General features: G+C 40.7%; 1 protein-coding gene across 1 annotated transcript in view; it reads left to right on the top strand.

Moving 5' to 3' along the window:
* ADSS1 (adenylosuccinate synthase 1) overlaps nucleotides 1–23,414 on the top strand; it is a 38,121-nt gene extending 14,707 nt beyond the window's left edge. The window contains exons 2-13 of the mRNA XM_067554963.1: nucleotides 2,236–2,338; nucleotides 4,907–4,969; nucleotides 5,792–5,842; nucleotides 6,212–6,278; nucleotides 6,567–6,674; nucleotides 7,030–7,111; nucleotides 7,952–8,078; nucleotides 11,872–12,026; nucleotides 15,109–15,233; nucleotides 16,615–16,712; nucleotides 18,256–18,405; nucleotides 19,885–23,414. Coding sequence (XP_067411064.1) covers nucleotides 2,236–2,338; nucleotides 4,907–4,969; nucleotides 5,792–5,842; nucleotides 6,212–6,278; nucleotides 6,567–6,674; nucleotides 7,030–7,111; nucleotides 7,952–8,078; nucleotides 11,872–12,026; nucleotides 15,109–15,233; nucleotides 16,615–16,712; nucleotides 18,256–18,405; nucleotides 19,885–19,937 — 1,182 coding nt within the window. The 3' untranslated portion in view covers nucleotides 19,938–23,414. The remainder of the gene's footprint in view (nucleotides 1–2,235; nucleotides 2,339–4,906; nucleotides 4,970–5,791; nucleotides 5,843–6,211; nucleotides 6,279–6,566; nucleotides 6,675–7,029; nucleotides 7,112–7,951; nucleotides 8,079–11,871; nucleotides 12,027–15,108; nucleotides 15,234–16,614; nucleotides 16,713–18,255; nucleotides 18,406–19,884) is intronic.
* Nucleotides 23,415–23,657: the final 243 nt, after the last annotated feature.

Below are 23,657 nucleotides of genomic sequence, written 5' to 3'. Positions count from 1 at the left end.
TCCCCTCCCCCCAAAGTGAGGGGCTCTGTGTGCTCCCCATTCCTCCATGCTAAGATCCCCCATGCTAGGGGGCTCAGTGTGCATCCCCTATTCCATTCCATGTCAGCCGGAGGCTCTTTATATCCACTCATGCCATCCCCCATTATCCCTGCATGTCAGGGGCTCCATGCATCCATCTTTTCCCCCATACTAGGAGCTCTGTGTGCTCCCCATTTCCCCCATGCCAAATGGTCTGTATGCACCGCCATTATGTCAGCCTAGCTGCATTGGTCAGGGATATGAAAAACCACACCTCTGAGGGCTTGTCTACACTTAACACCACAGCAGCACAGCTGCACCGCGGTAGTGCATCAGTGAAGATGCTACCTACCCCAATGGGAGAAGTTCTCCTGTTGACATAGCTCTGTCTACACTGGGGGTTAGGTCAGTTTCAGTCAGACCCATGTACAACATAGCTATACTGACCTAATTTCTTAGTGTAGACCAGGCTTCAGATATGATGGAAGAGGGCTTCTGTCAACGTAGCTAACATTATTCAGGGAGGTAGTGTTCCTGTACCAGCAGAAAAAGCTATTTCTGTTGGTGTGGACGGGGGCTACCCTAGTCGCTGTTCTGGCATAGCTATACTGATACGGGATCCATAGTATAAACATACCCTCACTTAATACAACTCCCCCTTTTAATGTACACTAAAATCTGTTTTAGAGCCTCAAATATGACATGCATCTGAGGCTGAACTAAATGTAGACCATATTGTTGGAAAGGGACTGGTTTTAAGGATTTAGAATGAAGAAGGTATGATTTAAAACAGCACAGGAAAGTAGAACAGTTAAATAGAGCGGCCTTTGGGCTGGAATTTACTGAAATGCCACATAACATACACATGAAAATAAGGAACATAACTGTAACATTGTGTACATACTAATAATACATAAAAGTACATTAAATACATTAAAATATCTTGTATTTTCTTTCATATAAACTGTGTAGAAATAAATACACAGTGTTGTCAACTCTTGCCCTTTAGTCATGAGTCTTGTGACATTTGATGCTTTTTATTAAAGCTCAACTTCTAGAGTGATGTAATTACCTGAAAATCTCAGATTTCATTAAAAGAAATCAGTTTCTAGCCCCTATAGTTGTGGAAAAAAGCTTGCAAATGTGACCTGAGTGTACCCCAAAGGCTCAAAAGCCAAATAAAAGAGAATCCAACATTTATTTATTAACTCTCATGATTTTTAAATCAATCCCATGATGTTGGTGCCCTGACTCATGATTTTTGAATGTTCTGAAATGGTAATACAGAATATACATCCTATAATCCAATTAATAGAGCTGTGGCGGCTCCAAGCACCCATGGTCAGGCTTTGAAGGAGAAAAAGTTCAAACTACTTGGGAGTTAGGTGCGTAGGGCACTTGTGAAAATCCCAGTAGTCATCTAGGTGTATGTTTTGGTGCCTCAATAGCTTTAAAAATCTGGCTCTTAACCTCTTACGGGTCCCTTTCAGTGAGACTTGGGCTTCCAAGTGCCTAAGACACTTTTGAAAATGAAACATAGGCTCCTTAGTAACTTAAGGCACTTCTGGATCCCCTCCCCCTCCCCCGGATGAGTGACTTACATGGGAGTTACTCATATTCTGCCTGTAAGCCAGTGGCACGGTTCGGCCGGGGCATCGCGACCCTTCCTCGGGCCCAGGCTCCGTGGAAGGCCACAGCGCCTTCCTACACTGCCCTAGCTGCCTCATTTAGTTGAGGACACTGACTGTCTATTGGAGTCTATCACCCCAGTCAAGAAGCGGGAGCAATACCATGTGTTTTGAGAGACAAATCACATAGTGGTAGCAATTGCATACAAATGCAATTGCATAGCAAATAGTTTCACTAGAAAGACCTGGCGAGCAATCCACAGGCTAAAATACGTTCATATAAACCATTTGTAGAATAATTCCAAATAATGAACAACATAATAAAAAGAATGTGACTAAAAATCTGTCAAAACCAAGGAGTTTCCCATTCTCATATTTCAAAACTAAAAATCCATATGAGATGTAACCAGACTATAGTACTTGGGAAAACAGGCAAAACTGAAAAACTAAAATAAGGTGGAGAAGATGGGGAACTGACCAGAATGTGAAAGCAGAAATAATAAAGCTCAAACTACCAAACCTTTAGCTGCAAGAGTAGAAGGACATGATAGTGTCCTTAATCATTCATTTATGTGTCTTTCTTTTGCAGGGTGGGAATAATGCAGGTCACACTGTTGTCGTTGATGGGAAGGAGTATGATTTTCACCTCTTTCCTAGTGGCATAATTAATCCAAAAGCAATTTCCTTCATTGGTAAGATAAATGTCTTTTCCAAAGTTAATGTTGCATGGAAGATGATCGTAACCAGAGTTTTATAAAACAAACAAACAAAAACATGAAAGATTGTTAGTAAAGATTCTTTTGATTTCAGATGTTTTATGTTTTATGACAATTATAAGATTATTTGCCATCTTTCTCACCAAGTTATTTCTTATTCAGTGTCATTTTATTATCCATTATTAGAGAAACTCTGAAAGTATGAATCTTCCCTTTGTCTGGTTGCTTTTCTTTATGATATTTGAGAGTTCAACTCTTGTCTTCCACATGTGCATGTCCAAAATTGCATGTGTATATACATGTACCTGCACTTTGCAGATGCAAACACTTGCACATACACTAAATGAGCCTTTCACTTTTCTCTAGCCCTCCTTTCCGAAATTCCAGAAGTAGATCCCAAGATTCAGCAATTTTCTTGACAAAATATCTTCCGGGCACTCTCATGCCATCCAGATTTTATGAAATATGTGCTCTTCTGGGCTGATGTCACATTACAATGTTATGATTTTTGTGTCACACTGTTTGCATTGGGCTTGCTGAATGTTGTAGCTGGAATGCAAACCAGAAATGAATTTCTAAGGATGTATCTAGCCCTATTTCACACATAATGACCATCTCTAGCATGAACTGCACTTCAGGATGTTTACTATAGTTGAACTAAACTAATGGACCATTTAAAAAAAAAAATAGATGCCAATGGTCAGATTTTTAAAAAAATGAGTGCATGAGCTTACCCAAGATTTGGTAACTCTGCACTTGTGTTTGCAAATTGGTTGTTTTACATGAACAATCTGGGTTTTCTTGGCATCGGAGTTGGAAGATTTGGCCCTAGCAGATAAAGTGTTTGGCAGGCTATAGTTTGTGTCTTGCTTATTGACCCTAATTATACCACTTTTCAGCAATGTAGATGCTACAGGGAATATGTAAGAAATGACAAATGTAATTAAAAACTTTAGAAAAGAATAAATGTCACCACATGCTTCTTATATGCATCTTACACTGAGATTTCAGAATGTTGTACTAAGCAGAATATGTACAGTTTTCATTTACCATTACACCAAACCCATAAAAGCCACACTAACCTATTGTTATAACTATTCTAAAGGTTGGCCTGAGTCAGATTACTTATGGCTGGTCTATACTCGGAACTTAAATCTGCATAGCTCAGTGGTCCCCAAACTTTTCTTCTCGCGACTCTCATTATCAGTAATAGAATCTATCCATGTCCCCCAGATGCGGAGCAGAGTCGCAACTGGGCCAGGGTCCATGGCAGAGGCCAGGAGCAGAGCTGGGGCCAGGAGCTGGGAGTAGAGCTGGGGCCAAGGATAGGGGCTGGAGGTGGGACTGGAGCAGGGCTGGATAATGCTCCCTCCCCGCCCGCTTGTGGGGGCTGGCCTGTGCCCCATTACGACCCCCCCTGGATGTTCCTCTGGGGCCCACCCCACAGTTTGGGGACCACTGGCATAGTTACATCACTCTGGGGTGTGAAAAATCCATACCCTGGACGACATAGTTAAACCAACATAAGCCCTGGTGTAGACAGCACTAGGTCAATGGAAAAATTCTTCCATCAACCTAGCTATCGCCTCTCGGGGAGGTGAATTACCTATGCTGATGAGAGAACCCCTTCCGTCGACATAGGTAGTATCTACACTGAAGCACTACAGTGGCGTAGCTGCAGCTGTACCGCTTTAACATTGCAAGTGTAGGCAGGCCCTTAGATGCAGTCCCAGATTTTAAATTTTTTCCCTCTCCAAATTTTGGGGATGCTCAGATCTGTGGTTCTGGTTCTGGCCCATCTCTACTTATAATATTAAAAGATATCAAGTAAAACTTATGTTTTTCAGGGGACAAATATGGTTTGCTCCATTTATAGTTAGCATGGAAAATAACTAATGACCAATCTAGATTTATGCAAAGAGGCAGATACTGCATGTATTTCTGGTGCTCCCAGGAAGCAGCAAGTAGCAGCTGTTTCCAGATCACTATGTCTTTAATCCTTCCTCATTTCCAGTACACACTGCATTGCTGATGGAATTTAATTTGCAGCTTTATAATGAGGAAAAGACATTGCTTATGTATCATAGTGGCTATTTTGAGCTCAGTGTGAAGACATAAATTTGATGGACAAAGACTTAAATACTACAAGCCATATTTGTCCCTGATGTGAGTCCATTGACTTCTTCTTTGAACTTACACCGAGTTGGAATTGGGGTCCAAGAGCCTCATCCAAAGTCCATTGCAATCAATGGAAAGACTCCATTGACTTCAGCTGGCTTTGAATCAGACCCCAAATTCAGATCTGATGTAAGAGCAGGTGCAATTCTGTTGACTTTAGTGGATTTGCATCTGTTTACACCAAATGTGAATTCGGCTATAATGGTTCTTGAAACCAGTTAACGATGAGCACAGGGGAATCTTCAGTTCTAGGGAAGTTTTAATAAGATTTTTTCAGTACAAAATATGATGTTTACATAAGTCATTTTGAAGGATAGATATTCTATTACCTGCTTTATAAAATAAATCTTTTGTGTTTTCTCAAAGGTAATGGGGTGGTTATACATTTACCAGGCTTGTTTGAAGAAGCTGAAAAAAATGAAAAGAAAGGTTTGTGTCCAGTAACTATTTAAACAATTTTTTTTACAATGCTAAATCAAAGTACATTTCAGACCCAGATTTGGACTATTTGCCATAAATATTCTGTACAGCAATTTTCCAGATTTAAAATCATTTAGAGAGCAATACTGAGAAAATACAGTGTGTACGTGTTTCAGTCTTATGGACAAATTTTCAAGAACAGTCTCTGAATTTTATGCGTTCAGTTATTTGCTGCAAAAAAAGATAAAGTGAAATCTTGGGTCCACTGAAGTCAATGGCAAAAAATCCTAGTGACTTCAACAGGACCAGGATTTCTGTGTCTCAGCTTTTGTTCAGAAATGTTTGTAAATGCAAATTCTGTGCTTTTGTGGGAACACAATATGGGTGCAATTTATAAATTTGGTTTAAAGCATTTTTTTTCATAGGCAGGCAAGACTTTGAAAAAAAATTAAAATATCATCAACAACAGAGTTAATAGCTTTTGATTTAATTCATAACAAAAATTGAATGTGTGCTACAGTATAATGGCATTATGAAGAATACCTGATACCTTTGTCCATACCAAAATCAGAATTTATTTTCCAGTTGAAAACAGTTGACATGAAAAAATTTATTAACAGAAATTGGTCATTTAGGAGTTACATAACCAGCTATGTTTTAACCAAAGCGAATTGCACTCTATTTAAAGTAAACTATATATCTGGATTTGAAATACAATTAACAAGAAAGGGAACTAAAGGAAAGATACAGGAAAACTAAAAGTAAATCCACAAGTTTGACAAGCTCAGTGGAATATAAATCTTAAGTCTTTTAATGTATGTCCTCTGACAGGTTTAAAGGATTGGGAGAAAAGACTCATCATATCAGACAGAGCACATATTGGTGAGTATTTAAAGGCATTGAAAGGACTGGCAGGAAACGCAAATGATAGGCCCAACACACAGTGCTATCTTACCTTGCAAAACAATCATGTATTTGTATCTAATATTGTTTCTTCCCATGCTATAGAAAATGAATAAACTTTACCTGTGAGATATTAATAGAATTGATAGTTCCTAATGTTTAGTTCTGTATTATTGTTTTCATAATATTTTGTGATACCTCACATGAGAACAGTGCACGTTCAACAATCACAAAGGCTTTTGCATTTAACACTTAAATTGTAGATATCCGTGTGTTTTGTTTTGTTGTTTAAATGCTTTTCTCCTTTGGTGTCTCATCTTGTTCCTGTGGTTTTCCTTTGCTGTGCAGTGTTTGACTTTCACCAGGAAGTTGATGGACTTCAAGAAGTGCAACGTCAAGCACAAGAGGGAAAAAAGTAATTATATACCAACACCTTTACTACACACACACACGCCAGACCCGAGGATTGAGGCCTTTTCTGTACACAGTGCATAGCAGCAATAGTTATGTGTGTCTACTGAAGCAGGAAACCTGCAATATCGGTAGTAATAAAAAGTGTAGAGCTTTATTCATAAAATATTCTTCTCCACTTCAGAACACTTCCCTAATATGTAGTATAATGAAAAGTCATGATAAAATTCACTAGCATAAAGCATATTTTTTATACACACATTTAGACACACTTTTTTCTTTGTTTAATTAGTATTGGTACAACAAAGAAAGGAATTGGACCAACGTATTCTTCCAAAGCTGCACGAACAGGCCTGCGTATTTGTGATCTCCTTTCAGACTTTGATGAATTTTCTTCGAGGTACAATTATTAATGCTTCTAAAATAGTCCATCAAGGAGTGGTACACTTAGGATGACAGGTTTGCTTTTGAAGAAGACATTTTTAAATTAGTGTGTATGAGTTTGTGTGCAAAATTTTTTAAATAAAAAAATTAAGAAAGTAGGTGGAGGGAAACATGAATAAATATTTGCTGTGTTGTGCACAGTTTTTAGTCACTTTAAATGACCAGGGCATTGAGAGGTGTTGTTTATACTCCTATGTGAGTTATATGTACTTTCACTGGAGAACCTTTACTGTACTATTTTATGATGTGAACTGAATTGTTGCCAAAGATTTTTAAAACAGAAACCAGTGCAAGTTTTTGTTGTTTTACAGATTCAAGAATCTGGCACACCAATACAAGTCAATGTTTCCCACTTTGGAAATAGACATGGAAGGGCAACTGAAAAAACTAAAGGTAAAGATTTAATGTTGAGGAAGATTCATATAGTCATAGATTCTAAGGCCACAGTGATCATATAGTCTGACCTCCTGCATATATAAAGATGTAAAAAGAACCAAGATAAGAAAATGTTAAAATATAAAGCCAGTTGAAAATGTCTGTGAATTATTTCTTATAAAAATTGTAAAACTACAAAAAATATATAAGAAATTAAAGCATATTAAGGAAATACATACATAAATCATCATACAACCTATGAATCACAGTAAAAGATATAATAGAATGCTTTCAGACAAGGAATGTTAAAAGTAAGTCCTAATAAAAAGAGATGTTCAAAACATAGTTTGTTATTCTAATGTAATATGTATCAAGATAAAATGACTGTGTTTTATGAAAGAGATCTGAGCAATGCAGGCTTGCAGTCACTTTTCCCATCCTTCTGCCCATGATTGTATTCTAGGGTATCTAAGAGACTTCCAGACCTTGCAGAACTATTTTTAGCAATTAGCGTTGGACAGAGCATCTCTGTCTCATCCATATATGCCTTAGTATGGCTAGATTATGTTCGATTTACAATATGATGTAGCTGTACATCATTGCTGCTAAGGTACACAATACAGAAATAGTATACAACATTCTAACAGTAATTGTCCTTTTCATATGAGGGACTGAGCACAGGTTTTTGTTTTTTTTTAATGGCGTGATAACTAATTGTTTTGTTTTATAGGTAAAACGTAGTTTTGTGATTGGCATGTTAGAGTTATTTGTGAGTTTTTACAGCTGACCATATTATTCATTGCTCCAGTCATTCTGCTAGCACTGTTTGGTGACGTGCATTTGTACTGAAACTTTCAGGGATATGCTGAAAAAATAAGACCCATGGTCCGAGATGGTGTTTATTTTATGTATGAAGCACTTCATGGCTCCCCAAAGAAAATTCTTATTGAAGGTGCCAATGCAGCACTACTTGACATTGACTTTGGTAAGTTCCCCTGTAAAGTAGGAGAGATGGCTTGTTTTGATTTGCCTTTGCATCAGCTTTGCTAACAGTAGGAAATCAGAAAAAAAATGCTCTTAATATATAATTTGGGGAATACTGGAAGAATGGCTAGAACACTATTTCACTTTGATAATTCTGGACTCAACTGTGCAGGCAAATAGCAGCAGTGCACAAATGTAGTGGCTGATGATTTTACAAGATACGCTAACGGAGGTTGTTTTGCCTCTAAGGGGCCCTTATACCAAATTCTGTCATGCTAAATTCAATCGAAGTAAAAGCTTTATCAGGTTCAATGTATGTATGCTAGCCTTGTGGCTAGTGGGGAAGCAGTAGATGTGGTATATATATTGACTTTAGTAAGGCTTTTGATATTGTCTAGCATTACCATCTCAGGAACAAACTAGGGAAATATAGCCTAAATGGATCTACTGTAAGGTGGGTGCATCACTGGTTGGAAAACCATTCCCACATAGTAATCATCAGTGGTTCACAGTCAAGCTGGGAGGACATATCCAGTGGGTTCCCACAGGGATCAGTCCTGCATCCAGTTCTATTCAATATCTTCATCAATGATTTAGATAATGGCATAGAGAGTACACTTATATAGTTTGCGGACAGTAACAAGCTGGGAAGGGTTGCAAGTGCTTTGGAGGATAGGATTAAAATTCAAAATGATCTGGACAAACTGGAGAAATGATCTGAAGTAAATTGGATGAAATTCAATAAGGACAAATGCAAAGTACTCCACTTAAAAAGGAACAATCATTTGCACACATACAAAATGGGAAATAACTGCCTAGGAAGGAGTACCGTGGAAAGGGGTCTGGAGGTCATAGTGGATCACAAGCTAAATATGAGTCAACAGTGTAACACTGTTACAAAAAGAGCAAACATCATTCTGGGATGTATTAGGAGTGTTGTAAGTAAGACACGAGTAGTAATTCTTCTTCTCTACTCCGCGCTGATAAAGCCTCAACTGGAGTATTGTGTCCAGTTCTGGGCACCACATTTCAGAAAAGATGTGGACAAATTGGAGAAACTCCAGAGGAGAGCAACAAAAATGATTAAAGGTATAGAAAACGTGACCTATGAGGAAAGACTGAAAAAACAGGGTTTGTTTAGTCTGGAGAAGAGAAGACTAAAAGGGGACATGATAACAGTTTTAAAGTACATAAAAGGTTGTTACAAGGAGGAGGAAAAAAGTTATTTTTATTTTACCCGTGAAGATAGGATAAGAAGCAATGGGCTTAAATTGCAGCAAGGGAGGTTTAGGTTGGACATTAGGAAAAAAATTCCTAATTGTTGGGGTAGTTAACACTGGAATAAATTGCCTAGTGAGGTTGTGGAATCTCCGTCATTGGAGGTTTTTAAGAGCGGGTTACACAAACACCTGTCAGGGATGTCTAGATAATACTTCATCCTGCCTTGAGTGCAGGGGACTGGACTAGAAGACCTCTTGAGGTCCCTTCCAGTCTTATGGTTCTACGTTGGAGGATAAAAACTTGGTGCACTCTAGCTAACAGTGAGAGACCTATGTATACAGTCACCGATGTGTTTATTAACAGAAAGGTGACAAAATAAGCTTTAGCAATCAGGAACATGAAATTGCCTCCCTCTGAAGAATATCATTCAGCAGCCTATGAATCAGAGTTGGATGCTTGCAACAGGTATAAATTTGACTCCTATGTATCTCATACTTGAGCACAGGAAAAAAAAAATCCATGTTTTTTATGCTGGTATGCTGAAACATCAAGGGATTCACCTCTCTGCAGTAAGATGTGTAGAAACCCAGAAGAAATTAACCTGATATCATCCCTTCAAAATGCATATCATGCTGAGAGAGAGTTGTCTTCACAACTGTCAAATGCCATGTATGAGAGAGCCACATATGATATTTCCAAACCCTGACCTTTAATCTTTCCATCTGGTGTGGTGACTGCGTGATTAAACCTGTGACAGCTAGAGGAGCTGCAGGTTAACCTAGCTGACTGCACTGGTGGTTTGTCTTCAGACTATTGAATCATGGAAATGTAGGGCTGGAAAGGACCTCAAGAGGTCATCAAATACAGAGTCCTGCATTGAAGCAGGACCAAGTAAATCTAGACCATCCCTGACAGATTTATCCAACGTTTTCTTAAAAACCTCCAATGATGGCGATTCCATAACCTCCCATGGAAGGACTATTCCAAAGCCTAAATACCCTTAGAGTTAGAAAGTTTTTCCTAATATCTGACCTAAATATCCCTTGCTGCAGATTAAGCCAATTACTTCTTGTCCTACCTTCAGTGGACACAGAGAACAACTGATCACAATCCTCTTTATAACAGCTCTTAACCTATTTAAAGACTGCTGTCAGGTCCCCCCCTTAGTTGTCTTTTCTCAAGACTAAACATGCTCAGTTTTTTTAACCTTTCTTCATAGGTCAGGTTCTGTTATAGTTCTGTATACTTAGCAGTCTGTTGGATGGCAGAATCCTAAATCTGTGTTTGATGTAGCAATATTGTTTGTGTGGACTGCAGATGGCCATGTCCTCTTCATCTTTTATGTTTTATGCTCAATGGGTGAAAGTAGAAGATTCCAAGTGAAATCTTCTGTCCTGTTGGTGCAGAGGTCTGCATGCAACAAGAGAAGGATACATACCCTGCATAGGGGCAAATCTTCCCCTTCAAGCTTGCACAGGGAGTACTACTGCCCTTGTATTGTGGGATTGTACTCTGGGGGGAAAGCAGGGGTTCCTGAACTCGTGTGTGTATAGAGGCTTTGGGGTGATCAGCCAATGGTCAGGCAGCAGCAAAATATATCCTTCCTCTGACCTATGCCGATCTCCCGGGTGTACAGCATGGTTACACAGGCAGTTCACCAGTAACACGATTTGTCTTAAGAGGCTTGAGGTGAAATTCTGGCCCCATTTCAGTGAATGGCGGTTATGCACGCACACACAGCTCTCACTAAAATGCTATTGAGAGTAATTCATGTTCACTGAGAATGAAAGTCATCCCAGTGCAGGGAGCTTGTACAACTCTCTGTGTACCACTTACACTCTAAGATTGAGATCCATCCCATCCACATAAAGCTTCTGAGAACTTGGACTTGATGAGGGTGAAGTGAAGAGCAGCAGGGAGGTGAAATCCATGCGCTATTCTAGGACCCAACGTGTAGGGTGGCTGAACAGCATCCTGTAGACTGGAGAAGCAGCTGCAGCCCTCTGCCAGTTGTGTAGGATACTGGGAGGGCCTAATCCACATGAATGTGGCAGTGCAGTCTGTGCTCTTTTGTGGCCTTCCAGGCCCGACTGTGTGAGGCTGATGCGGACACCCCTATGCAGCTGCTTCACCAACAATCCCACATTGCCGCCCCTTGGCCTGGCTTATGAATGTCATCCTACCAGCCAGTCTCAAATGGGATGCAACAGATATGCATATGACCTTGTGTGAACCTTGTGCATTAGGATAAATTTCACTGTGAAAGAACTGTGGTTTTCTAAATTTGGCAGAGCTAACGTTTTGGGCACTCAGCCCCCTTATATCACATTCAAGCACAAATCAGTAAAGTTAACTTAATTTGAATGAAGTTGCCTTTAAATTTCTAATGAGACTTTAGAGAAAAAATTATCCAACTGAAGCTACTCTGATCACCAAGTGATAGGGATAAGTGGTAGGGAGCAGAGCTCAGCTTCCTCTGCTAAAAGCTTCTTTGATTAATAGAAGGAAGGGCAGCCTTTGTTTTCCATCGCCACTGAAACAAAGTTATGCTGTTTTGTTTTGTTTTTTGGCAGGCACGTACCCATTTGTGACTTCATCAAACTGTACCGTGGGTGGCGTGTGCACTGGACTTGGTGTTCCGCCACAGAACATTGGTGAAGTGTATGGCGTGGTGAAGGCATATACTACTAGAGTGGGAATTGGAGCCTTTCCCACTGAGCAGATAAATGTAGGTTTAACATTACAAAATGTAACATATACAGGAACCGAGAAATAAGGTCAATGGGATAGAATGTTGTAACAGGATAATGGCCTCCTGCTGACACATAAATGCCAAGACAATGTCAGGGGACCACATTCATCCTTAGTGTAACTTAGCTGAAGGCAGCCTGAGATGTTCATTGGCAAAGCAGACAACACTGACGTGATGACATTTTATTACAATGTCTGTAGCGCCGTCATAACTAATGACAAATATAAATGTCTTCCTTATTGTATGCAGTGTGATAGCCATGTCAATCCCAGGATATTAGAGAGACAAAGTGGATGAGGTACTATCTTTTATTGGACCAACTTCTGTTGGTGTGAGAGACAAGCTTTTGAACTCACACAGAGCTCTTCTTCAGGCCTGGGAAACGTACTCAGAGTGTCACAGCTAAATACAAGGCGGAACAGATTGTTTATCACACCCATACAGAGTATCGTCAAACTACTACAACTCAAACTCAGGGGACCCCATTATCCTGAAAGAAATCTTTCCTAAACCCCGTCTTCTGGCCTTCAAAACAACCCCCAACCTCTTCAAGCTCATCAGAAGCAAGCTCCTCACAGACAGGACACACCAACTCAAAGCAGCACCAGACCCTGCCAGAACAACAGATGCAAAACCAGCTGACGTATCTCCACTGTACAACAATCAACACCCCTACAACACACCTTTCAAGATCCATGGGTCCTACACATGCCTGTCACAACATATGCTGTACCTGAACTCCCCCAACAGCAATTATGTGAGAGAAACTAGGCAATCATTATGCTCTCAGATGAACTCATACAGGAAAATGATAAAAGATAAAAACACCACATCATCTGTGGGTGAACATTTTTCACAAAGCGATCACTCTATATGTGACCTTTTAGTCCTCATCCTCAAAAGAAACCTACACAACACTTTCAAAAGACGAGCCTGGGAATTTAAATTCATAACTTTGCTGGACACTAAAATTAATGGACTGAAAAGAGACACTGGATTTATGGCTTATTACAACAACAATCTGTAACCCACTAACAGACTTTCTTCCTTCCCAAATTACTTTCTCCTTCCCTCCCTGTGACTGGAGAGGGTTAACAGGCTGCTTCACCTTGACTGGTCCCTTGCAGTATGTGTTAACTACTTGTGCTAAACCATCTATTCCACCTTGTATTTGGCTGTGACACTCTGATTAAGGCTATGTCTACACTACAGACCTTACAGCAACACAGCTGTATCACTGCAGCTGTGCCACTCTAAGGTCTCCCATGTAGCCAGTCTATGCCGATGGGAGACAGGCTCCCACCGGCATAACGCTGTTCACACCAGCCTTTTTGTCGGTGAAACTTATGTCGGTCAGGGATGTGTTTTTTCACACCTTTGACTGACAAAAAGTTTTTCTGACAAAAGTGCTAGTGTAGACAAAGACTAAGTTTCCCAGATCTGAAGAAGAGTTCTGTGTAAGCTCAAAATCTTGTCCTTTCACCAACAGAAGTTGGTCCAATAAAAGATATTACCGCACCCATCCAGTCTCTCTGGTATAAATGTCATCATTTTATCTCATGGTTATTGGTGCAGTTACTCTGGCAATTACTGGTTGTAGGCTAGAACCTCCAGCTCTCACTGAGGCAAAACTCAAGTTGGGTTCACTAGGAGTTTGTCTGTGAAAGGACTTGGGAACTACAGGGTATAGCCCTGTGTTACTAACGATCTGAATGATTTATAGACCAGTGGTGTGCTTCAGCCAGTCATGCAAAAGCTTCTTGATGGGTGCGGGTTTTTAAGTGTCTATTGTACCTTCCATATCAGGGAACTGGATGGCTGAGGAGATTAATAATGAGATATGTATCCATAAACTTCTAGTTCTAGTAATTCATGTTCTTTGGGAATGAAAGTCATACCACTGCAGGCAGCCTCTACAATACTGTACAATACAATTCAGTCGCTGGTCTGAATTCTCTTTAATGTTATAGTGACTAAATCCCATTCTCTAATGATGCAACAAAATGAATTGGGGGTCTGATTCAGTTCCTCATGAAAAGGTTTTTCTCTTTTTTTTTTTTTGTTCACATAACAAAAACTGCCATCCCAATGGACATTAGGTGGCACTTTTATTTATATTACATAATGCCTAGGAGCCCCACATTGTGCCAGGCAACACAGAACAAAAAGATGGTTGCTGCCCAGCTTACTGTCTAAGTATAAGACAAAAAACAAAACAAAACAAAAACAAAAAAACTGACATACTGAGGGGGGAGTGCAAAGAATTAATGACCTCTTAACAGAGAAACCAGGGGCTAATTGCCAAGGAGATTTTCTTATCACATGAAGGGAAAACAGAGGTTCCTCCAGAATAAGAACCAGTCATACTGAAGCATTGGGCACCAGCTTGCGGGGGGAGGAGGGGGGGGGAAGGGGAAGGGGAAGGGAACAGCCACCCCTCAGAGCCTCCTGTACCCCCTGGCCCCACTGCACATCATAAAGGGCTGGCCCGGCACCCCCTCCCTTCCCAGGCTGGGGGTTGAGTCCTCCCCATCTAAGCCAACGCCAGACTGGAGTGGCAGGCATTGCATGGCGGGTGGGCGGGCAGCGGAGCCTGGCTCCACCACCCCATGCAGGAGGAGGTAAGCGGCATGTTCCCCCCTGCAGGTATAGAGCACCCCCTCCCTGGGGCATCTGGGAAGTGGCACCGTCTTGTGGGAGCCAGGGACCCCTTGTGCCCTGCATATGGGGGCACGTGAGACTTGGCGGGGGGCAAGTGCAGGCTTGGCCCCCGGGCACTGGAGACCCAGGGTATGCCACTGGAGCCAGGCGGGTGGCCCACACAGTGTGGTTTTCCTGGGGCCCCGCACCTTCTTAGGGACAACCCTGTATAGAGGTATATTGTGAGAAAATTCAGCACTGTTGATGCTGTGCTGTACCAATTTCTGTAGATAGGGGCATTAGTTTCAACTGAAGTCCCCTTTTAAGAGAACTAAATTTTACTTTTAAAAAATTGGCTGACTGAGGTTTGTTACCCCTGTTGCTGAAACACCATCCATGTCTCTTTATCTTCCTGTAGGAAATTGGAGACCTCTTGCAGTCCCGAGGCCACGAATGGGGAGTAACAACAGGCAGAAAAAGGCGCTGTGGGTGGTTAGACCTTGTAATTTTGAGATACGCTCATATGATCAATGGATTCACTGCGTAAGAATCACTGATTTTACGTTACATTTGGAACTGATAATGTTGTTCTCCACAGAATAAAATATGTAGGTAACATTAAGATCAGTGCAGTTAAGTGTTAATTTTATGTATGCTATGTTTTATAAAATTAGTATTTACCCAGGGCCCTAAGTTGCTTTCATCTATGCAGCTCCATTCTTTGTGGAAGTGATATTAAAGAGTTATATTGTGTTTCATTTAATTTCAGTTACGTTGTAATTACTGTTCTTCCATGTAATTACTAGATCCCCCCATCAACAAAACTATGTCAATCCTGGGGACTTTGGCCCAGATCCTCAAAAGAACTTAGACTTGTAACTTCCAATGATTTCAGTGGAAGCTAGGAGCTTAAATACTTTTGAGGATCTGGGCCCTTGACATTTAGGCAACAGTGAGAGGTATATGCCATGAATGAGGCAAAGAAACAGCAGCCCTATGCTTCTCTTTCCAAATCTTTTTCTAAACGAATCCCTACATTTTTAATGACTTTTTCATCCATCCAAAGTCAATGTAACATTGAGAACATGCATATGTCTGGTCCAATCCTTAGACGTTTGATGCAAACATCAGTGGAGCTACATAGATACCAGCTGAGGCTCTGGCAGGTTCTTTTTAGAGATATTAGGCTACTGTTTTCAAGTGCAGTTCTACTTTTCAAAGTAACTCAGTGAAAATGGCATCTTAAGATTCCACTGTTTATCCCTTGATGATTTCTACATTAAATGTGTTTGATAAAAGATGGTTTATTTAATTGATAGCCTGGCTAACTCAACTGGTGTTCTGAAAGTCAAGCTGGGATCTTTCCTTACTGCATATCATCGGCAGTAATAAAGATTCTGTAGGCCAAATTATGCCCTCAGTGGGTTTACAGAGGGGAACGTGATTGGCCCTGTAACTGAAGCTTATTAAACAATTCTGCTGATGTTCAAGGAAAAGTAGAACTCAGCTCTTTTTCTCTTAGCCTTCTTGGTTCTGCAGGGATAACGTGAGTAAACAATACTAGGTAAGAAGGTAAGAAGATGTGCATCTCAATACAGGGACCAGGCCTGATAATGAAAAGTGGCATTTCACATAATCACTTTTCAGTGCGGAATTGCATTTTAAAGGATGTGATTGAACATGCAGTTCGTCTATATGAGCAGACAAATGTGTGGAAGGAAAGCTTGATAAGTCAGTCATCACAGAGGCATGAATTCAATTAACAAAGTTCATATTTTAATATGTCTGCATTTTCCTGTATACTGTGTTGGCTGAGCTTGGTCCATGAGTACAAGAGTAGAAAAAGCAGGTGGAAGGGATTAAAGAAGATGATGATAGAAGGATTCAACTTATGTGTAACTTTATCCAATGTTTTTCTGGACAGTCTGGCATTAACAAAACTGGATATTCTGGATGTCCTTGATGAGATTAAAATTGGTGTTGCTTACAAACTGGCTGGAAAAAGAATTCCATATTTTCCAGGTATGTTTAAAAAAAAAAAAAAGTCGATCACTTTTTCTCTCTCTTTTCTGTTAATCATTTTCTACTTAAAAGCCAGACCTGATTCTCTGTTACCCAGCACTTTGTAGGAATTTACATCAATACAAAGTGGTATAAAATGCTCCCAAATCAGAATAGTAGCGTTTTACAGTCACTTTGTACAGTGTAAATGACTCCAAGGTATAGAAAAATTGAGACTCAGGCTGTGTATATACACTGATGTTGGATGTTAGTTTCGTTTTTGTTTTGGGCTGTTTGCTATATTGAGGGCTGCAATCTCAGGAGTATGTCAAGGAAATGATGCTTTGTAAAGGAAAAGTAAAGGGCGTGTTTTATATTGTAAAAGCTGAGATATGGACACAAACACCTTTGCTCTCTTTCAGAGTTCTACTATAATTAGCAGCAATTGACATTTGGTTCATAAAATATACCTCCCATTTCAATATGTTAAATCTTTTTTGACTATTTAAAATAATATGAGATTTCATGTTAGGACTCTTAATGGTCTAATAATAGCCTATCCCATAATGTTTTGTAGCTTTTCATGCTCTGATTTTCTTACCCAAATAGTGTTCTCCAGGCCTAAGGATCCCTCTTATTTTTTCACTTTTACTCCTCCCTCTCTGAGACCCTGCATTGTGCCAGAGTATCCTTGGCTGGGGTTTTCAGAGCAGCCTGAGGCAGCTAGAAGCTCAGCTCCCATTGAATTTTAAGCTGGAGGGCTCCCTCTGGAGGCTGTCAGTGTAACTCCTAAATATAGTCAATGCAAACTTGATATTTTTATTCAGACCTCTGCATGCAGTGACCCTGCAGCACCCACTGGGTCCCTAGTTCCCAGACTAACTAAACAGCTTATGCCTAATGACACAACGCAAGGTCTTCCTGACTGCTTGCCTGAACTGAGCAGTCATGGAAGAGTCTACTGACCAAACCACAATATCCCAAGGCTCTGCCAGTGCTTGACCTTTGTGTCAAAAACTTCCCACCATTTCAGTTAGTTCAGCTCCATGGGTGGTAGCGATGGTGAGAGTTTCAGTGTGGAAAGGGCTGCCTGCAGCTGCCAGCTTTTTAACCACTGTATTATTTAACTCTGTCCTAGAGATGACACAATGGTTGATATGTTGGTGCCGTATCTACACTGGCTCCCATTTTTGCTACCACTTGTACAGTTGAACCGATTAAAAAAAAACCCTACTGCTGAGAAGGTCTAAAATAATTGCTTCCTTATCTTCCTAGAAATATTAGTCTTACTGCATAATAGTCTCGTTAGACTCTATGGCACCACGTGGTGCATCACAGGGTACTGAGGAAATGAAACCAAACGTGTCCTTTTGAATCCTTCCTCTGTAAGATTTAGTTTATCTTTGGATATACAGTCAATCACAATACTAGTAAACAGAGTGAACTGATGGCTCAACATTATAAATGTTCTTTTTTCATAAGTCAGATTTTAAACATTTGTTAATAAATTTTTGCTGCTAAGATCTATAGGTGAGATCTTTTACCTGTGCTTGTGCTTGCACAGCTAATCAAGAGATACTTCAGAAGGTGGAAGTAGAGTATGAAACGATGCCTGGGTGGAAGACCGACACGACTGGGGCGAGGAAATGGGAGGATCTCCCACCCAAGGCACAGAATTATATTCGATGTGTGGAAAACCATGTTGGAGTGCCAGGTAAGTGTCTCTTCACCTGTGCTCATGGAGAGGCTATGGCATGTAAATGAGGCTGTGAATGAATACTCAACCTGCTAGTCAGTATAGGGCTTTGATGGGGCCAGAAGCAGTGGAGACACCAGAGTCAGGGGGCAGGTGGGAGATCTCAACCAGGACCAGCTAAGGCAGTATGTTATGTGCTCTCTCTCTCTGCTTCCCCCATTGCCCTCCCACTTATCTTCAGCATACGTGTGTGCTGGGAAGTTGCTTCTTTCTCTTTCTCCTCCCTCTCCAACCCCCTTCTTTGTGCTTCAGGGCGGGTGGGTGGGTGTGGAAGGGTATCACATACGGGGTCAGGCAGAGATTGCCCCATCAGCTGCAGCTGCTCTTGGTGGTGGGGGTGGTAATGGGATCGAGTGATTGGCTCCTGCCTGCAGGAGCTGGAGGGGGAGGCAGTTTGCTACCATCTGCTGCCTAGCCAAGTGGCCATTTTGGACTCCCTGGTTTAGTGCCACCATTTCCATCCTTCATATTGTTGCCAGGTCTCCTTTGATGCCAGGGCTAGGCTGACCCCCAGGTTTGGGGTCTGGAGGGGTTACTCCTCATATGTCAAAAGTGGCAAATTACCATATGGGTTTTCACCTTCCATCCAGCACCCAAGAGGTCTGGTTTGGGGAGTGTCAATTACAATTGTCACAATTTTGGCAGATTCCAGTGCAGTTGAGGGGGAAGGGTGGGTTTAGAAAGTTTCACTGAGGTCCCTGTAACTGATTAGACTGTCTGGACACGGTCCTGGGCGCAGCAGTGCATGGTGAGCAGATATGCTTCCATGTCTCATGCGGATGTGGCTCCCCTCATCTTATATCTTCTACCTGTGGTGTGGAGAAGGGGAATGTGTTGGGGCTCTAGCTTCCAGTCAGGGTCCTTTGACAGCCTTTAGTGTGTAGAGAGGGCATGCCCTTCACACTGACCCTCAGGGCCATTGGTGCCAGTGGAGAGCTTCACTGGGTGAGCCCTACTAGATAGTTGGAATGATTACCCCATCTTGTAATCATTTTAAAATAAAGTGACAACCTCCATATTTAACCATGGTAGGGTGTTCGTGTCTCATGATTTTCATGTCCACGTTATAGTCTGGCAGAATTATTTCTTTACATTGCATGGGTTTAGCTAGACACCCCATCACCCAAGATAATGACAGCTGAACATGCAACTGATGTGCCTCACCTTTCTATTTGGACTTAAAACTTCAGTGCTTTGTGTTTGTGGTATAATTACTCCATACTTTCAATGCTCCAGTATACTCTATGTTGATACAGCAGGAGAAACTATTTAACAGAGAAACTTTTTCAGCACTTTGTTTCAGGTTTGGTGTTGTTGACGATTTTGAACCAAAACTTCATATTAAAAGATGAAAATTATTAAAATTAATGTATTATGCTGTTTACTCCCAGAAAGTGTTCTAATAGTTCTTTCTCTCCCCCTTCTCCCCTTCTCTAGTTAAATGGGTTGGAGTTGGAAAATCAAGAGAGTCAATGATCCAGCTGTTTTAAACAAAGAACTTCAGTGATGAGAAGCACAATTTAGTGTTCATCTGTTCCTTACTGCTCCCAAGTTAAAGTGGAGATGCTGTTTAAAACCAAAATGTTCTTCTAGGAAATGAGTAGAAACAAATATATATTGTATACTTTCATATTTTCATTGATCAGTACATGCAAATTGTCAGTGATAAAAATCTGTTTGGTACCCACCATCTTTCTCTCTCACACAGACATGCAAAAACATAAAGAATTCAGTAACTGAATAATAAGAGGAGAGAAAGAACACGTGTTTGTCTTCCTTTTTCTTTGAATTAAGCCATGTTGCTATTCAGAAGTGTTTTACATCCATGGGGAGTTATTTCTTCAGGTGGATGACAATATTGAAAATTTTCCAATATTTACTAAAATATTATAAATGTTGAAGGTATTCGTCAAAGGGAAAAGTTAAAATGTCTTTCTGTGCGTTTTGGCAGTAATAAGGCATATATATTGCATTACAAATTGACCTGGTTACGTAGATCCTCAATCCCCAAAACACAATAAAATTAGGGAGGCATTTTTGATTACACAAAGCAAGGCAAGTGGAATTAGCTTGAAGCCTGGGATTTTTTTTTTTTACAACCTACTAAAATAAATAGGAGAGAATGACAGTGATTGCATCACAGAGTGATGCAAGCTAGTAACTGAGGTAACTTCTGGTAAGGGGACAAACTGGAGATAGATGAGCTGTCTATGTGTTTACCAACAGGCACTCCACATGGGGGCTGTCAGAGGTGTTTTCCTCCCCTCTTGTGCAAAATAAAAGAAATCAGAGGAGTGGTAAAGGGCATAAAGGGCCCCAAAGCCAAAGAAATGGTGGGGGAAGGGAAAGGGTAGAGTCAGTGCAGCTTGATGCATCCTCTTCCTGTATCTGTGTCTCCATGCAAACATTTTATGTCTGGAGTTCCCAGGATTTTGTTGGGTGAGGCGCTGGAGAGCAGCAGCTGCAGGTGGCATGCTGTCCTCCAAATCTGGTGGATTTCCAAGCATAAATCCATACATGATATAATGCTGATAGTTGCAGCCTTAACTCCCTTTCCCAGCTTTTGACCCCATTCAGCAAACTGTAGGAGGTGATACCTGGTGCCAAAGGAGAGAGAGCATGTGGCAGCCCAGCTCCTGAGCTGTTTGGGCTGAGGGAGATGCAACGCAGAGGTTCCAAAACTTCCAGGGACGGATCTGGATTTCCTCATGGATCCTCTGGTTTTGCATGATTAGAAGGCCATGCTCTCTGCCCCCTATGTGTGGCCCAAACCCCTCTTACAGAGAGGAGAACGCTGCAGAAACTGAGTTATTCCAAACCTTGAGGAATTTTCAGAGCACATTGACTTCTGTGTGAGTTTTTCCACAGGTGGGGAGAATATAGCCCAATACTTCTGTCATACCCAGATGCCTTGGCACACATCTAGGAATGGCATTACCGCCTCTGCCAGTACCCAGTGCATTCATGTCCTGATTTCCTTTGTGAAAATATCCCTTTTTGAGACAGTACTTAAGTAAACATTACACATGATCAGCCATCGCTTATATAATGATGAGGTACTAAAGCAGTTTATATGATCATACGAAGATGCACTGAGGCTTGTAGTACAGTCCCTCTGCACCCTTCTCTGGCTGCAGGGCAGTCTTTTCACACCTCCATCCAGCACAGCATGTAGCTTTGTGCATAGATGCTAGGTTTGTAAAAATTTTGGAGCAGGGGCAGTAGTCAGAGGGTGAAGCCCTCCGCAGAGGTGTAATGAGGTCTATACTTGGGAAGGTCGGGGGGGGGGGGGGGGGGCAAAGCCCCCCAGATAGGTATAGCATGACAGATGGGCAAATGGGCCAAACTTGATTGGCACTGTGACCCCCTACACCAGGTCTCAATGCCACTTAAATTTGGTCAGGCCAGGCAGGTAACCAGGGCCCCACCTTAGCAAAATTCTGGTTGTGCCCCTGGCTGGGGCTGGGCCCACTTTCCCCATGGGTCCATATAACCTGGCACCTATAGCTTTATGCCACAGTCTAATCCTTTATGTCCAGTGATTTAAGCACAAGAATTCCTGAGTTCTAACCCTGATTTCTTAAGTGGCCTTGGGCAAGTCATTTAACTTATGTGCCTCAGTTTTGCCATCTGTTAAATGGCAGATAATAATACTTACCTACCTTCTGTAGGTTTTGTGAGGATTAATATGGGCTGAATCCTGTAGTACTTACTCTTCTCTTTTATCAGGCAAAACCCCCATTGTATAGTCAATGGGAGTTCTGCCAGTTAAGGACTGGGATTTAGACCTTCTTTAATGTTTGTAAAGCACCTTTGAAAGATGCTCTGTAAGTGCTAAGTATTATTATTTATTAGCACTGTAAAATGTCGCTCATTTTATGAGGTATCTTAAGCACAAGCACTCTTGGCGATGCACTGCCAATCAAGTTTCATTTCCAGTGGGCTCAGTCTCATGTCAATCATCCATTTGATGGTTCAGATTGATCCTTCCCTCAGCCCACTGTCCTTCAGCACCTTTTCATTAGTGCAAAGCCATTTTATTTGGGCTTTGTTCAGTTTTATAGGATTAGGTCCACAGTAAATAACAGTTACTCATAGTGAACCAACAGCCATCAGATTAAATGATCAATCCTAAACAAATCATTTTGGTACATTAAAAATGAAGTTATTATAAATTAATCGTCACAGGATCAATGTCTCTTGCTTCATCTAGATCTTTATTTTCCATTAAGCACCTTTCCATTTAGCCTTTGCTTTAGGGCCTCATCCCAGTCCACTGAGGCCCTTGGTTTGCACCACATCAACAGACCATTATCCTATGACACTGTTCTCTTCCACAGTTATCTCTTGCATTTAATTTAATTGCATAGGTTTTTTAATCAAATTTCTTCTCCCAGTGAATTCTGGAACTTTTGCCACTGTGTTCAATGTGAACAGGTTCAGGCCTTTATTTTTAAAAGCTTATTACAGGTTATGGATGACACAACCTTTTATAGAAAACATGTTTGATGTAAGCTATACATTTATCTTGACAGTTCCTGTGGCAGACTAGTTTATATTGGAACCTTTGCTTGGAATTTCATTGTAATAATTATCACTGTGTCTAATTTAATTTTTCTTTGTATAAAAGTTAAATGTAATAATTATTTAAATTTGTTGTTGTATCATATTAGGTGTATTGATGGAAGAATAAGGAAAAATGTCTACTAAAATGGTATATTATGTTGTAATGGATTACAGTTTTAAAAAAAAGTTACTAAACTATTCAGGTAAAACGTATATTTGACAGGTTTTTGTCAGACTTGTCATCACAATGTGGCCTTTATAACCAGGTGTACACTTCCTAACATATGCTAGGTTTTTTTGGGTGGTTTTCCTGTATTTTTAACTGACCTGTATATGCTCTCACAGCACTGGCCAACTGCATTTTATAAATTGAAATAAATAAAATGAAGTTTTCAAAGTAATGTGTAAAATGTACATGCATACAGCCAACCATGTAGATTTTGCAGGAAAACTTTGAAACCTTATTCAACCCTCAAAGACACACTAAAATTAATTTTAAAATAAGTATTTCTGGGGGGTTTTTGGACAGTATTCATTACTTTCAAATTCAGAAACATAATCAACTTTTCCTACTGCTTTTTAAATAATTATCAAGAAGCTTTGTGTGAGAAGTGGATATTTTCCTTCTAGCTCTGAGTAGCAGA

The sequence above is a fragment of the Emydura macquarii genome, unplaced genomic scaffold (assembly GCF_026122565.2).
Source record: "Emydura macquarii macquarii isolate MOO-44397 ecotype Brisbane River unplaced genomic scaffold, CSIRO-AGI_Emac_v2 contig_1551, whole genome shotgun sequence".
Classification (NCBI taxonomy): Eukaryota; Metazoa; Chordata; order Testudines; family Chelidae; genus Emydura; species Emydura macquarii.
The sequence above is the reverse complement of the archived record's forward strand: the minus strand, read 5'-3'. Positions and strand labels throughout refer to the sequence as shown.